Here is a 15,927-nt window from a genome sequence, read left to right as displayed (position 1 = left end):
AGAGCAGTCCTTGAAGCAGCACATTAGCTTAATAATTAACTTATTTCCCTGAGTTAGGAGATTATTTGTCAGTTTTATTTGTTCGTGAATATTTGATCAAGATATCAATCTCAGCAAATTGGATTGTTTTTTGGGCTAGTCTTTTTAATAGACGTCGGTTGTATTTATATCAGGTCTAGGTATGACACAGAGGAGCTGCCCATGTTATGCCAGCTCTGGTTGTACAGCATGTTGTCTAGTTTTGGATTCTGAAGTTTTATGCATTAGCCACTTTGGGATTTATTTTGATACCACAACTCTAATTTTTACCTTTCAGGGCCACCCCATGATGTCACATGCTCAGAAGTTAGGCAGAGCTCTTTGGTTTTACTGTGGAAGGAACCAGTTTATACAGGCCGTAGTCCCATAGTTGGTTATTATGTCGATATGAAGGAAACTGAAGCAAAGGAGGATCGCTGGAAGAGTGTCAATGAGAAGCCACTTCAAAATAAATACTTGAAGGTAAAGAGCTTAAGATTCAAATACTGGTATAACAGCACAACCTTGATGAAGTCAGCCTTCAATAGCATCATCATGTTCTGATCGTGGTTCCATTTAATGAAATAGTAGGCTATGTTGTGTTGAGGATACACACAATGTAATGTCTGTATAGTCAGACAAGACAGTAACTCAGAAGATAATCTGGTATGACAAACCTAAAAATAAAAGAAAGCACTGCTAAACCCAAATACCATTCTGTAACATAGGAGGCGTCCCTAACATTTTCTGGCTCAAAGGGCAAGATAGATATCACTACACAAAAGCAGATAGCATAAAACCAGATGTTATGATAATGTGGCAGGTGGTTCTTGAGGATACAAAGTACCATCTGCTCATGTTTCACAGCAAGTTAAACCCAATCTTTGTGCACTATTATGTCTCATAATTTTGTGGAATGACTTCTAAATAAAGGGTCAGCAGTGTCTCAGTTCTAGAGATACACCTGAAGTAGGTTTGCTAGTTATATGCTTTTCAGAATATTTGAAAGACAGCTCACTTTAAAGTATCATACTTTCATATGTTTTAAAGGAGTATTAACAGCTGTTATAATGTATGATTCCTCAAGTCACTACAATTAAATCTGTACAATTAATTGCTCTCCTGTTTCTAAATAAGTATAGCTGGCATTTATTACTGTGATAATTTCATTTTTAAAGGACAGAATTTACCTGCAGTAAAAGATCGTGATATTTCAGAGGTCAATGTAAATAAGTTAAAAACATCCTATTCAGTAACAATGCTCCTTTTGCAAAGAAATCATAGAATCATAGAACGGTTAGAGTTGGAAAGGACCTTAAATATCATGTAATCCCAAGCCCCCTGCCATAGGCAGGGACACCTTCCACTAGACCAGGTTGCTGAAAACTCCATCCAACCTGGCCTTGAACACTGCCATGAATGGGGCAGCCACAACTTCTCTGGGCAACCTGTGCCAGTGCCTCAGCACCCTCACAGTAAAGAATTTCTTCCTTATATCTAATCTAAACCTTCCTTCTTTGAGTTTAAAGTCATTCTTCCTTGTCCTATCACTACATGCCCCTCTAGATTTCTTGTAGGCCTCCTTTAGTAATGATGCTGTCTAAATATTAGCTATGCATACACGGAAGGAGCAAGCCATGCAGATTAGTCATGTCATTTCGGAACTGAAAAAAAAAAACAACAAAAAAGGAAGAAATACTTGAAATATTTGTCAACTGGAAAAGAAGCAAAGCAAAAAAAGAAAGGAAATACAATTGTCAAGTATTCAGACTGATCTGTAATAAGCATGAAATTAAAATCAGTGTTTTGTAACACATGGTGCGTGTGTATTTGCCTCCTCCAGATAGGTGGCCTAAAACAAGGTGTGAGCTATGTGTTTCGTGTGTGGGCAACGAACCAGGCTGGTGTTGGGAAACCATCAGATGTCACGAGCCCTGTTGTAGCTGAAACACGACCAGGTTTGTCAGAAATACTTCCTCTTTTTCATCATATTTAAACAGGTTCCTGTTTGTTTTTACGTACAGGCTGCACGTGAGCAGTCCCACCCCTCTCAAGTTAAACTGTTTTTCTAAGTAGGAAATGAGTTGTGGGTCATATCTTACTTTCTTGTCTGGTACACTTTTATGTCAGAACAGATTTTCTTACTGTAACTACAGCTTCAGGAATATAAAAAAACAATTAAATTGTAAGATTTGCGTATATCATTTGCATAAGTAGAGGACCCACTAGGATCAGCTCAACCACAAAATAGTACACATGTAGATTTTGCCTATCCTATAGAAAACCTGTTGTTTAGTTTTTCCTTTCTTTAACCTAGTAATGTGCCTGAGAAAAGGGTACAAGAAATTACCTTTTTCCCCTTGGCCTTTGAAATAAAGGCTTAAAAAACATAATGAAGTCACTTTGGAGACCCCTTTCAGTAGGAATTCAAGTGCAACTGTTTGCTGGAGTCACCCTTGAAGGTTGGCTCTGTATCTGCAGATACGGCATCCACAAAAGTAATCTCCTAAAATGTACTAAGAAAGGACAAAAGACATATTAAAGAAACTATTTTGGTAAGCAACCTCTTGGTGAGGCTTCTGCCTTTCTCACTCAAAACACACAAATCTCAAGACCAATCATACAGTTTTATTTTTTAAATTACCACAAGTGTTTTGTCATTGCCCAATGAATGCTGCCTTTATCACCATTTTGGATAGAGACAAAATATTGTTAGGTGTCTCCAGACAATTCCTGCTGGAATTTTCCTTTTGGCAAATGTGTAAAATATCTAAACAGTTGAGATTTCTAATCAGAGAATGTAAGTAAAGAATATCCAAATGAAAATATTTGCTTTAATGCGTATCGTACCAATTGTCTGTATGCAATGAAGTGTGTAAATATAATTATGTGGTACTTTGCAACCACTTTCTCTTGTTTGAAAACCACATTTAATTTTTACACTTACCTCCTAAAATTTAGTTAAAAAAACACACCCCACCAATCCAGGCTAGTTTTGAGCTGTAAACTTGTCTTTAGACAAAAGTACTTTGGCGTGTGTGGACCTCACAGGAAATAGAGTAAACCCAAGAGCAGACTGCAGCTGTTCCCCATTGCTGCCCTTAATTCTTGTGCATCTTGGTGCAAAGCAAAATTAGATTCTGCTCCTGCATCAGTCACTTGAGAAGGGCTTGAAACTCAGAAATTAGTGAAACCCTGTCCCATTCAACTTTTCTGACTAGCTGCATTCGAAATGGTACCATTAACTAGTGTTTTGAAGCTTTCTGCTTTATCTTCATGTTATCTCTTTCCTTTCAATGAAATATACCACTCAGAAAAATGGAGATTTTATATGACATCTAAGTATTTTATTTCTCACAATGACTTTAAGAGAAGCTCTGAATGATACGTTGAAACCACTGAGCTATCTAGAGGAGGGAAATTAAGGCTGCTACTGATACAGGGGCCTCTTTGGCTCTGCTTTGTAGGATAGGTGGAGAATTCTGGTCAGTAATTTAAAAAGTTTTTTTTTACTTATATAAATATTACATATATAAATGTATATAAATATTACAGGTAAACACCTGTAAACATTTCTGGAAATAAATGCAATGTATTGTTATAAAAATGAGAATACCTTAACACAAATATAAAAGATCCTGTCCTTCAAATGAACCTTCTGGCTGTAATTCTTTGCACATTGCATAATCTGCCATCAAAAGATTTGTGTGCTAATGATCTACAGGAAACAAAATGCTACCAAATGTCAAGTGATGAATATGCATATAAAAAATTAAATTATAGAAAAATAGTGAATATGCTGCTGCCTGGTAAAATATTTGTGGACCTTAGATTTCATTTATCATATACTGGTACTTAATGTGCTTTCTTACTGTGAGGGCTGGTAAATAACAGTAACAAAATGGGAATATTAATCTCATTTTCCATTAAATGGTTATGGCAAGTTATAAATACTAAGAAAGCTGCATGTACAGAAATTGTCATTACAGGAGCTACTCGCAGTGTTGGAAAGGACATTGTATAGTATTAGGATGATAAAACACAGATGCTTGAGGCTCATTAAGAATTATGCTAAAAATTAAGCATTTAATCTTAATGTCAGGAATAAGGATTTTGTCTTTAAGGTACAATACTTTGTGGAGGAAGTGTGTCATTAGCATTCTAGGCAGCCCAGAACTGTCTTAGGCTAAGTAATATAACATGAGTGTCTTATTCAGATGGGAGACCCAGCTCAGAGCTGTTCAGAAAAGGAGTCTGGATGTTCTCCAGCACCTCTCAGTGCACAAGCCCTCCCTGACATTCTGACAAGGTGTTGAAATGAAAGTTAACACCACAGATGATGAGCTTGCCCAGCTGCCCGAATCCCAGACAAAATTCCCTCAGCTTCACTGGTGTGCAAGTGGGCAGGATAGAGGTGCCTTCAGGTTTCTGATCTGGGATTCATCCCCAGAGCCTTTTAAAAGACAAACTGGGTCACTTTATCCAGCTCAAGGACTTCAGGTACTGGCAAAACAGGGTGGGCAACTTAAGTAGCTAATTGCAAATATTCACTGCTTTGTGGGCTCAGGATTAATGCTGCAGACGATGGCAGGGCCGGATGCCAAGCACAGCAATTAAACCAACCTCCCGGAGTGAAGCCAGTGCTACTGAAAATGTGCCTCTATTGCACAAGTGTTCACTGCTGCGGCAACTTGACTGTTTCCTCTTCTGCCTCCTGAACCTCTTTGAACACCCACAGTTGCACAGAGTATTCCCTTTAGAGCTCTTATGTTATTAGGGAAAAAGGAATTCATGTGGCATAATGAAAGCTCTGACTACCCTTTACCATGGAAAATATTGCTATTTAGTATTTCAAACATTTAGTGGATTTAGATGCTTCCTTTTCTTTTTTTCCCTTCATTTTTTTTACAGAACAAATATCATGACTGTCGTGTGCTTAGGCTTGCTCAAATAAATCAGTTGATTTACAATGCTCTTTAATCTGTGGATTAGAATAAGAGCTGTTCTTGAGAATCGAAGACTGAGAATGCCAAAGTTTGAAGCAATTTATGTGCCAACTGAGAAAATGGCAAGGATCTGCTTAATCCACCCTATAAATGATATCTATATAAACTTGTCTGCTGGTTTCTCTATCCGGAATTGCCTTGTTCTGCTCTTTCAGGAACCAAGGAAGTAGAAGTTGTTGTTGATGACAATGGAGCTATTTCCTTGAACTTTGAGTGTGATCAGATGTCTCCTAACTCTAAATTTGTTTGGTCCAAGAATTATGAACCGATTGAGGATGACACTCGACTGAACATTGATACCAAAGGCGGAAAGTAAGAACCCTTGGGGACAGCAATAGCCTGGTGTTTGAGTGATCTAGACCGAAATCCATCCTTTTGGATGTATGACCTCAGTCAGAGTTACTAAAAGGCTCCTTCATGAACATGCTGTTCTCCAGCAAGTCCATATGCAGATCATTTGGAAATTGTAGCTTGCACAAAAAAAGTCAGACTTCCTGCTTAGGCAATTTAGTTATGTTTAAGAATAGGGAGAGAAAATCTGTGCTCTTTCATCTTATACCTTGTCAATCAAGGCAAATTATTATTATTTCTACTGTTGTTATTTTAATAATACATATAGTTATATTTTAATAATCCTCAAAGGATAAAATTATCTGGCTGCTTGCAAAATGCTTTTGCCATGTAACACTGTTGCAATCTTTGGAGGTGCTGGATTAAGCAGGAGTCTCTTCTGATGGTATTACATGTCCTGATTTGGAAACTTGTATAATGCTTCACAAGCCTACTCTATTTCTTCCTGCTTTTAACAGAGAGGAAGCAATGGCAAATGCACAGGCTCACCCTATGAAGCGTCCATGCACTCTTCTAGTTACAGAAATCATAAGAAAAAGCCCTGTGGCTCACTCACCACACTAATGGTATTGCGTATGAAAATTGAATCAGCCTGTGCTTACAGCATCCTTCCACACTCATCAAAGACTTGACAACATAGAATCCGTAGAGTATCTGAAGTTGGGAGAGACCCTTAAGGTTGTTAAGCATGCTTGAGCTAGTTTAAACTAGCAATCTCCAGTGGTTTTGTCACTATGTTAGAGTTGTGCTGTCTTCATGCGTACCACATATGATAGGACCTAATGTAGTTTATAATGGCCAGAGCCCCACATTTTCCTGTTCAGTCAGAGCAAAAGCTAATACAGGACTATTTTTATCTGGTGTTACAGACATAAAGAAGGGGTTTTGCTCAGAATGATCTCATCTCTTTATCAAAATGTTTGTTTGTTTTCTTAAAGGTCAAAAGCTACCTTTAAGGATCTTGGAGAAGATGATTTGGGAATTTACTCTTGTGTTGTTACAGACACTGATGGAATTTCATCAAGCTACATGATTGATGAGGAAGGTAGACACAATGTCTATTAAGCATGCCTGTTTTGCTTTCACACCTGTTCTTCCCTGCTGCTGTGCCTCTCAGATGCATGAGGCATGCACACCTTATATTACTTCTTTTCTGCCTTTTGCAGAAATGAAACGTCTGCTTGCTCTGAGCCATGAACGCAAATTCCCAAGTAAGTGAATCAAACATGTCTGTAGGGAAGAGCTTTGCATGCAGTGGGGTATCACAAAGCTCCTGTCACCATCAGGTGGGGAAGTCATTACTGTAATTTCAAGTGAAAGTAGTTTTGCATTTAAAATCTAATTTCCTTTATCTTTTCCTTTTTTTTTTTTTTCCCAGTACATTTGTATATTTCTGATGTTCTTCCCAACCTGTTGCAGGCTGTTGGTCTAGGCATGTAATAAGTCTATACAGCAGCTGAAAATAAGTATACCATCGGCTTTGTTTCTTCTGCAGAACAGCCTTTTATACTTACTCAGCATACTTAACCTGTTTTGAAAACCAGAAGTTGAAAAATTCTCTACCTTTGCTCCAAATTCAAGGTTAACAAAGCGGGCAACTGTAGAAAATTCAGCTGTAATGATCTATCTATATATATAACTTTCCTGTTGAAAATTCATTTCCTCCCTCTTTCCTTAACACTTGACAATATGAACATCATTCCTGCAGCTTGGGACGGTATTTTTGTCAACTCCACAGGCCTCCCATACCTTTGTGATATCCCGTGCTATTACCAGCACAATTTGGTTATTTTCACTGCAATGTGAATAATTGGTGAAAAAAAAATAAATAATGGATTGTGTAATGAATCCTATTACACACAATGAGATGAGACCTAAACCTGATTTCATCTTTTCCCACAATATTCTCTTTTTTTTTTCATTGCAGTCACTAAAACTCTTATCTATATTTTAACATCTTCAGCTTCGTGCATACACTGTTGAAACTTCTGCCAACTCAGCCCATATCGTGCCTCTCAGCCCAGTCAAAACTTGGCTGAAGAAATGGCCTTTTTGCCTACATCACTTCTCTTTCTCATTTCCTTTCGTGTCTTTTTCATACCAGCTCTACTCCTGTCAACATATTGTATCACCTTTTGACATCTTAATGACAGTCTAAGCATCCCCTTGTTTACTCCTGCTCCTCCTAGTTCTTTCCTCCTAATTATGTCTTCACACTGGAAGTTAGTCACCACAAAACCTTGCTGTTGTCACATGTCCTTACTTGCCCTGACCCTTCTGAGTGCTATTGCACTAATATAACTAATATAACTATATATAACTAATGTCACAAAATAAGCTCCTCAGGACACAGATGATGCCTTCTTTTTTTGCATTGTATTAGCTAACAGTACACTTCTAGTTGTACATGAGCTTTCAGAAGGCACAAGGCAGAAAAGGAGATCACTGCAGAATATATCCTTAAGGAGAAAACTGTCTTACTTGCTTTGGTCACTCCAGGCCCTGTTGACACTATAAAAAAAAAGAAGTTGAGATTCATCTGGTCATGCCTATGAGGCTAGAAAAATAATAACCTCCTGTGGATCAAAACCTCAGTTCTATCTCCAGATAATCTATTTGAGGATTACCCAAAATTCTTAAAAAAGAATTAGTTGCTAGGTGTTTCTGATTCAACATGAGCTCTTGCCTGCTGCTTTCTTTGAACTTCTGAACTGCATTAATTGAAACTTCTGCTTAGAAACATCTGCAGCCAGTAACTCTGTAGGAAAACGGGTTGCTTGAATAACGCAGCCTTACAGAACACAACTACATATGAGTGTGATAGTCTATTGGTTCTAGGTAAAAATAAACTGTTCCAACTCTACAATTTAGTAACTGCCTGAAGACTCTCTGTCAGGTGCTCACAGTAATTTGTGATGCTATACAAATAGGATGTAAAACTTTGTAAGCAAGATGGTTGGGAAATGCCTGAAGTAACTGTCATTTGGTGCTTATAGAAATATTTTAAAATAAGATTTTGTTCATGGAGGACTGTAACACAGATTCATCCTTTGTCTCACTTCATGAGAAGTGATCAGACTGTTCTCCAAAAAGAATCCTTCTGCAACCTTTCAGCCTTTAACAGCTTCTGAGATACCTTCCTTTCTCCCAAGTTAGACTAAGACATTCATAGTTAATTACATGCAAATCAAGTGTGGGTTTAATCTTGCCGTAGAGCTGACAGCTGGCAGTGCAGCCTGATTTCTATTCACATCCTCTCTCTCTTGCTTCCACTGGCTCCTGTAGCATTTCAGTTGTTTTGTTTTAACAAATTATGCAAGACCTGAGATTCCTTCTGTTTCTTACAAGCAAAGTGATGCACTGGGTGAGGAAGCTTCACACAGACCATTTGCACTGCTGGGGCACACACCTGTGGGTTTGTTCTTTGCCTTGATCCCTCATGGCAATTCTGTCCCTCCAGGCTCCAGGCTTTCCTCTCTCTGGTTAAGCCCGTGTCATTTTCATTATTCTCTCTTTTTTTTTTTTCTCTGTCACCTCACCTCCCAAAAGCCTTATTTTCACCAGAGACAGGTCCTGTGCCACTCAGGCACCAAAAGCACACATGCTGGTGTTCGATGGTGTACGTATGGCAAAGGGATGAGCATGCAAGGAAGACATGGGGGACTGCTCCCCCCAACTTTGTTTGGTAGTGGGGTAGGATGGCAGCTCTGCTCCAGAAGACACCCCAGTTGCCTAGAATGGTGCAAGTAGAAAGATGATACATCTGTCCCAGTCCTCTCCTGCTGTAGCTGGGCCTTTGCATACACAGAGCTAAAGAAACAACCCTCCCTAGGATTTGTCTGGAAGGAGGTGTGTCTTTATGCTATCACCAGACTATATCATCAAGCATTTTGCAATGTGTTTGTACACTGCCCTCAGCTGTTCCATGTTACACCCTAGCAATGCAGACTTTACACTGCTGTGAACGCAGAGACTGTGGGAGAGTTCACATACAGCATATGTACTCTCCAGAGTATGATTTTTGTTGAGAATCTGAGAATCACGTCAGACAACCGATGGAAGCTGATAAAATGAACAATATGCCCCAGTATCAGAGTCTAAGTGCTTATGCTTAATGTTGCTGATTAAGATATCTTAACAAGCAGTTAAAGTGAGAGCAAGCTGAGGACTTCTACTAATTAGAACAAGAAAAAATAAAAAAGAATAAGAAATACTAATATTACTTACAGTATAGTACTCTTCACATTATTTTGTTTTTCCTGCTAACACAAGGAGTTGGTCTACATGTGGGGGATTCCCATTATTCACAGGTAAACAAAATGTATTGGGGAGACCGAGGGGGTGTTGTAATACTTTGTGAATTCAGGAGATGGAATTTGCACTCAGCAAAGGATCAGAGTGCTTACAGAAAACTCCCAATCTGCAGCTCAGCAGCTGACTTTCTGATCTGTCTTCATGCTTGGGTTTCTTTTTGTGTTTTTCTGCTGAGTCAGTTCACTGTCTTACAGTAAAACTGTTAGACAACTCATTAAACGCATATCTGCACCATACAGATGCACATCATAGAATCATAGAATAGTTAGAGTTGGAAAGGACCTTAAGATCATCAAATTCCAACCCCCCTGCCATGGGCAAGGACACCTCACACTGGCCTTGAACACCGCCAGGGATGGAGCATTCACAATTTCCCTGGGCAACCCATTCCAGTGCCTCACCACCTTTACAGTAAATAATTTCCTCCTTATATCCAATCTGAACTTCCCCTGTTTAAGTTTTAACCCATTACCCCTTGTCCTATCACTACAGTCCCTAATGAAGAGTCCCTCCCCAGCATCCCTATAGGCCCCCTTCAGATACTGGAAGGCTGCTCTGAGGTCTCCACGCAGCCTTCTCTTCTCCAGGCTGAACAGCCCCAACTTTCTCAGCCTATCTTCATACTGCAGAGATGATTGCAGTTTACCTTTGAAATAGCCTTGTATTAAAATGGAGCATAACTCAAATCCTGAACACTTCCAGTCTGTACAGACCTGGTTGAATCAAAAGATTAAATCTTGTCTGTCATCCTATGTCTATGTGGGTGGAAAGGCATTCTGTCTATATGAAAAGCTATCATAAGCTGGTTACCTTGCATGCAGTAATCAGTATGAAAGGAAAAAGTGGCTTTCTGTTTATAGAAGAAAACAGTTGTTGGGCACAGGCAAAGTATATGCTTCATTCTTCTCTTTCTTTCTAGCTGTCCCACTTGCCTCTGAGTTGGCAGTGGAAATCTTGGAAAAAGGGGAAGTGAGATTCTGGTTGCAAGCTGAAAAACTGTCTGGCAATGCAAAGGCCAACTTTATATTTAATGATAAGGAGATTTTCAATGGAGAGGTAAGTCTTTTCATTGCTTATATGTGTTTGCATTTTTATAAATACCAATGAGTATTAATGTCTGTCTCCAACATTCTTCCAACTAGTGTTCCACACTAATGCGTTTTCATGAGAAACAGGAGAGCTATGATGCTCTCATCGAGAGCATCATTAGAAAGAGTCTGTCCATAGTTCTGAGCTCCAAATGAGTTATTCTAGACGCAGTTTACAAAGTGGAGTTAAATGATTTCCTATCACCTTTGTGAGTACCACACATTCTCTTAACTAGTGGGACCCATAGGAGGCCCAGGTAAGCAGCTACTGTGGTCTGCAAGGAGTCACTGCACTAGACCAGATTCATTCTATCCTTCATCTATAGCTCTAGAATACCCTTGTGGTTGGTTGTCATTCTCTCTGCTGTCTGGAGGAGTTTATTATATTAAGCGAGGATTCCCAAGTGCTCGTTTCCAGCAGCAGGACTTGTTACTCCCAAAGACATGGCATGGCATGCTTTTGTTGCAACACTGATATCAGGTAGAAGGCAGAGATGGAGCATTCTATACAAAACCTTATAAAAATACAACCATCTTTAAAGAAAGTGTTATTCTGAAGAGATGCAGAAATTCCGAAAAAGAGCACAGTAATCACTGTACAACAGGCATGTCACGTGCTTGTATCAGTAAGCAGGCTTCACCTTTAACAGATTTTTTATTTGGTTGTACTAGAGATAGTGCTAGAGATAGTGGAAATCTGTATAAAGAAAACAGAATTTCAACCGAAGACACCATATAACATTTGACAAATATTTGCTGATTCTGATACCTATTAATTGCTTCCTTACTTTCCATTCCTGAAGAAATATAAAATGAAAGTGGACCAGAAGACTGGCCTTGTTGAAATGATTATGGATAAACTTGAGGACAAGGATGAAGGGACTTACACTTTCCAACTGCAGGATGGAAAAGCAACCAATCAGTCCAGCCTTGTCCTCATTGGTGATGGTGAGCTAATCTATATTGCACAGTAGGCTGGAAAAATAATACTGAGATTACCTCAGTTATCATCATTGCTTTCCACTGTTTTCAATACAATAGATGTTCCAGTGTTTTTTCATGTCACAGTACTTGCCTGCCTCGTATAGGACAGGGCATGTGTGTGAGCTTACTTAAATTTTTAAAGTGCTGGGAAGAAGGGGAATTGTTATAAAAATGTAAATATTGCAGCCTGTCAAGAGTTTGCTTTTCTATGGGTGGAATGAAAATTTCCCCTGTAAGAAGCCCATTCAGTTGCGAACAAGTAGGCTGCAAGTTTTAGAGCTTGAGCAGCTTGCTAACTTTGCTGGTGCTCATTTGCCTTCCTACCAAGAGCATAAAGTAGCTGTATGATTGGGGATTATGCTTCATCAGGCATGACACATTAAACTCCTGATGTCTGCAAGCAGCTAGGGAAGTTGAGTTAGCTGCAATCATCTCCTGACACTGTAAAATGTCCAGTGAAGACTTGACCCTATGGCAGGATCCTTAGTGACCTCCAAAGAACAGAGCTGCAGCTGTGTTCAGTACCATACAAATGGCACATGATGGTTAACATTGTATTTCTTACTATTTTAATTCCTAGTATTCAAAAAGCTGCAGGATGAAGCAGATTTCCAGAGAAAAGAGTGGCACAGGAAACAAGGTGATAATATGGATATTTGTATGAATCTCATATGTGTTAGTCTGTTAAGAGTTTGTTTATATTTACATGTTAATTTGAAGTAGATGGTGTTTGTTCTGTTCTACGGTTGATTACCTTCTGAAGGAGAAATAGGAAAAATAAAACTACATTAAAAGATAACAAATGTGTCAAGAAAAACACATTTGTCTTTGGGTTTGTATCATGAATACTATTGATGTGACCTTTAAAAATACATCTGTTATTTTAAACAGGTCCTCATTTTGTGGATAAACTGGGATGGGAAGTTACTGATGACTGTAATGTGATGTTGAAATGTAAGGTAAGGGACAAAGAAAACATTGAGTACAATGTTCAAAGCACTTTGACCTAACACTACTTAGATGGTGAAGGTGGGAAGGGACATGCCCTTTGCTTTTATACCAATATGCCCAATGGTACAGAACCTCTGAGGACTAATCACACTGGTGTGACTGCTCATTGTGTGTAACAAAACACCTTGAAAAATAGCTTGCACTTTTTTTTTCAGGTCTGTCAGCCACCCACCCAGGAAAAGGCATCTGAATAAGAATGACAAGTCTTTGTAAAACCTGGGAATTTCTCTTTTTTGGCTGCTTTATAGAAATCGCTGGGCAGGGTCCACTGGTTCCCTGGGCTCCTTGAGGCTGTTAACAGTCTTTTACTCTTTTTATCCCTGCTGTTTTCTCCTCTTGCAACCCTTGTTTTAAAATGGAGGCCTGCAATAACTCATTGCTATCAAGTTGTAAAGCTTGCTGTTCTGAGAGACTTGAACAGGCTAACCCATGCAACACTAAGTTCCCCTACTCAAAGAGAATAATTACAATGTGGTTTTCACCCATCTTAGGTGGCTAACATTAAGAAGGAAACACACATCCTATGGTACAAAGATGACAGAGAGATAATGGTAGATGAAGAACATGACTTTAAGGACGGAGTGTGTACTCTGCTGATATCAGAGGTGAGTGACTGTCCTTGTTAGTCCTCAGCTGAATTTAGTGTTGTGAATTCAGATGTATGATATGATCTAATCTGATATTTTAGCAAAACAATCAAAAAAGGAAGTGGGTTTTAAAAATGGAAAAACAAGACGTCTGTGTTTTAGCTAAAGCAAATGTCTGTAACTGCTCGCTCAGATTTTCAGGAAATGATGACAGAGGAGATAATAAGCTTGTCACTTCCTCTGCATGTCATTTTAACAGCAGAATGAGACCACATTTATGTTTCAAATGGCATTTGGAAAGCACTTGTCTCTCAGGCTTTCAGAGGGCCACCCTCTTGGAGTCATCAGAGAGGTCTGGTCCATATCCAGCCTCACTGCAGCCTCCTGGGGAGTGAACTGCATTCACCTCTTCATCTCTTCACTCTTGGTTCTTTGGCTGTGGAAGAGAGGAAGAGTCAGGGCACCCTGGGGTTGGGGGCTTCCCCGTGGCTGTAGCCCAGGACCCCCAGCCAAGGCCTATCCCACCATCCCAGCCAGGAGCACGGCAGCTGAGGGCGCTAGGGCATCCCCAGCCCTGGGCATCAGGCACCTCCCTGGGGACAGGGATAAGACATCAGCTGGGTTCTGAATTCTAAATTTTTCTACAGTAGCTGTTCTGAAAACTGGTTTTATTGTTATAATATTGCAGTTTTCTAAGAAAGATGCTGGCACTTATGAAGTCATACTGAAGGATGACAGAGGAAAGGACTCCAGCCAGCTAAAGCTAAAGGACACAGGTCAGAGACACTTTCTTCATGCCATCAGTCACGCCAGCTGACAGCCTGACTGCTTGCCTACAAGTGGGTTCAGGGTAATACAGGCAACTGCATGTGTCACCCTCCTGTGGCTTTGCTCCTTCTGAGTACAAAATCATCTCATTAGAAAAAGTGAGATTTTTCAGTTCAAATAACGTTTGAATACAGCTTATTGTATCTGGATTCTGTACAATGATAACAGGCTTCCTCAGGGGGCCATCAGTAATGTAAGTCTACAAGTATAAAAAAAAGCTATAGAACCAGAAAATGTAAAATTATTTCACTTTTTTATTGTTTTGCCATTCATTTATTTAGGGGCCTTTCCACTCATTGTGATTACTATATTTTTAAAATTTCACTTAGATTTCTAAGCAAGTGGAAACAAACCCTGTCCATTAGAATGCATATAGATGGGTTGGCATTCCAACTGAACAGTGTCATTTACCAAAAAAAATAGAATAATACAGGTTTGTTCAGCTGCAGCAGTAATCATCGAGGCTTCAGTTAAATGAAGACTGGAAATTATGGAATAAAAGGCTGTATTTTTGCATCACACAGATTTTTAATATACTTTTGATTTCTTTTTCAAATCTACTGCAGGAGAATATTTCAGAGCCAGTACTTGTCCTTTTATTGACTGTGCTTGAGTTGCAGACAACACAGAGTCTTAGTCTCTGGGTTTTATTTCCACAGCTTTTGCAGATCTGATGAATGAAGTATGCAGAAGGATTGGTAAGCACTTAATTCTCTTTTCCAGTGAATGACTCGTTGTGACACACAATGAGTGGCTGCATGGCTGTATAAAACCATGTGCTCTTCTTTCAGCTTTATCTGCGACAGACCTGAAAATCCAGAGCACAGCTGAGGGTATCAGGCTGTACTCCTATGTTACTCATTATGTGGATGATCTGAGAGTAGGCTGGGTGCACAAGTAAGTACACAAAACTTGGCAAAAGTCAGTGCCATTTTGTTTTGGTAGACTCAGGGGAAAAAAATGGATTTTTGAATGAGACATTTTTCATGGGTCCTTCTCTCATATGAGTTAGTTTCAATGAATTACATCCATGTGAAACCAGTACAGGAGTCAGGCATTGGTGGTAAAAGGGCCTCCTGTTGTTTTCCTCATGAGACGGATAGTCCCATGCCATGGGATGCTGTCAGGGCTGTGTTGCTTCAGAGCACTTCCCACCTCAGGGATGGAAGCTGCGTTTTTTCCTGAATCAGTTTTAAGGAATGATGCAAACATAACCTGAGAGACTGACAAGCTTTAAAAGGCCAGCACCATACTTTCAGAGATACCTAGCCTGGAGATTTGCTTGTCTAGAAGCCACAATTCACAGGAACTGGGACAAGCAGGCACATTCTCTTAACGCATGGGCTCACATTTAGGAGGCAAAGCAAGTTCCATCGTGTGCCTGGGGCAGTAAAATCCAGACAGCCCCTCCTGTGAGCACTATGGACCTAACCAAGACAGACAGAACTGAGATATTTTAAAAGAATTTGAATGCCCAGCACCCCATAAAATTAATGGGAGTTGCATATCCATATCCAGGAGACAGCTTTGAATTCTCAGACAGCACAGTTTGTACTGGAAAACCCACAGAAGTAAGCAACTTAGATCGCTTCAAATGTATTATTACTATTCTTGCTGTTTCACTTCCTGAGGACATGGTACAGTTAGTCTTTAGAATGGAATGTGAATTATTGATCTCTCAATAGCCAGGATCTGCTGTTGCAGGCTGTCTATAATTATTTACACTGATGCTAATCAGTA

General features: G+C 39.5%; 1 protein-coding gene across 1 annotated transcript in view; it reads left to right on the top strand.

The window, feature by feature from the left end:
• Positions 1 to 15,927, top strand: part of MYOM1 (myomesin 1) — a 75,332-nt gene that overhangs the window by 44,961 nt on the left and 14,444 nt on the right. The window contains exons 21-33 of the mRNA XM_061448709.1: positions 317 to 501; positions 1,862 to 1,976; positions 5,180 to 5,336; positions 6,314 to 6,420; positions 6,542 to 6,586; positions 10,609 to 10,745; positions 11,581 to 11,725; positions 12,342 to 12,401; positions 12,653 to 12,720; positions 13,264 to 13,377; positions 14,048 to 14,135; positions 14,847 to 14,885; positions 14,979 to 15,084. Coding sequence (XP_061304693.1) covers positions 317 to 501; positions 1,862 to 1,976; positions 5,180 to 5,336; positions 6,314 to 6,420; positions 6,542 to 6,586; positions 10,609 to 10,745; positions 11,581 to 11,725; positions 12,342 to 12,401; positions 12,653 to 12,720; positions 13,264 to 13,377; positions 14,048 to 14,135; positions 14,847 to 14,885; positions 14,979 to 15,084 — 1,366 coding nt within the window. The remainder of the gene's footprint in view (positions 1 to 316; positions 502 to 1,861; positions 1,977 to 5,179; positions 5,337 to 6,313; positions 6,421 to 6,541; positions 6,587 to 10,608; positions 10,746 to 11,580; positions 11,726 to 12,341; positions 12,402 to 12,652; positions 12,721 to 13,263; positions 13,378 to 14,047; positions 14,136 to 14,846; positions 14,886 to 14,978; positions 15,085 to 15,927) is intronic.

Source organism: Pezoporus flaviventris, unplaced genomic scaffold, assembly GCF_033815535.1.
Source record: "Pezoporus flaviventris isolate CSIRO_AGI_PZ_B2104156 unplaced genomic scaffold, CSIRO_AGI_Pfla_v1 ptg000007l, whole genome shotgun sequence".
Classification (NCBI taxonomy): Eukaryota; Metazoa; Chordata; class Aves; order Psittaciformes; family Psittacidae; genus Pezoporus; species Pezoporus flaviventris.
Note: the sequence above shows the minus strand (reverse complement) of the source record. Positions and strands in the feature narration are given on the sequence as shown.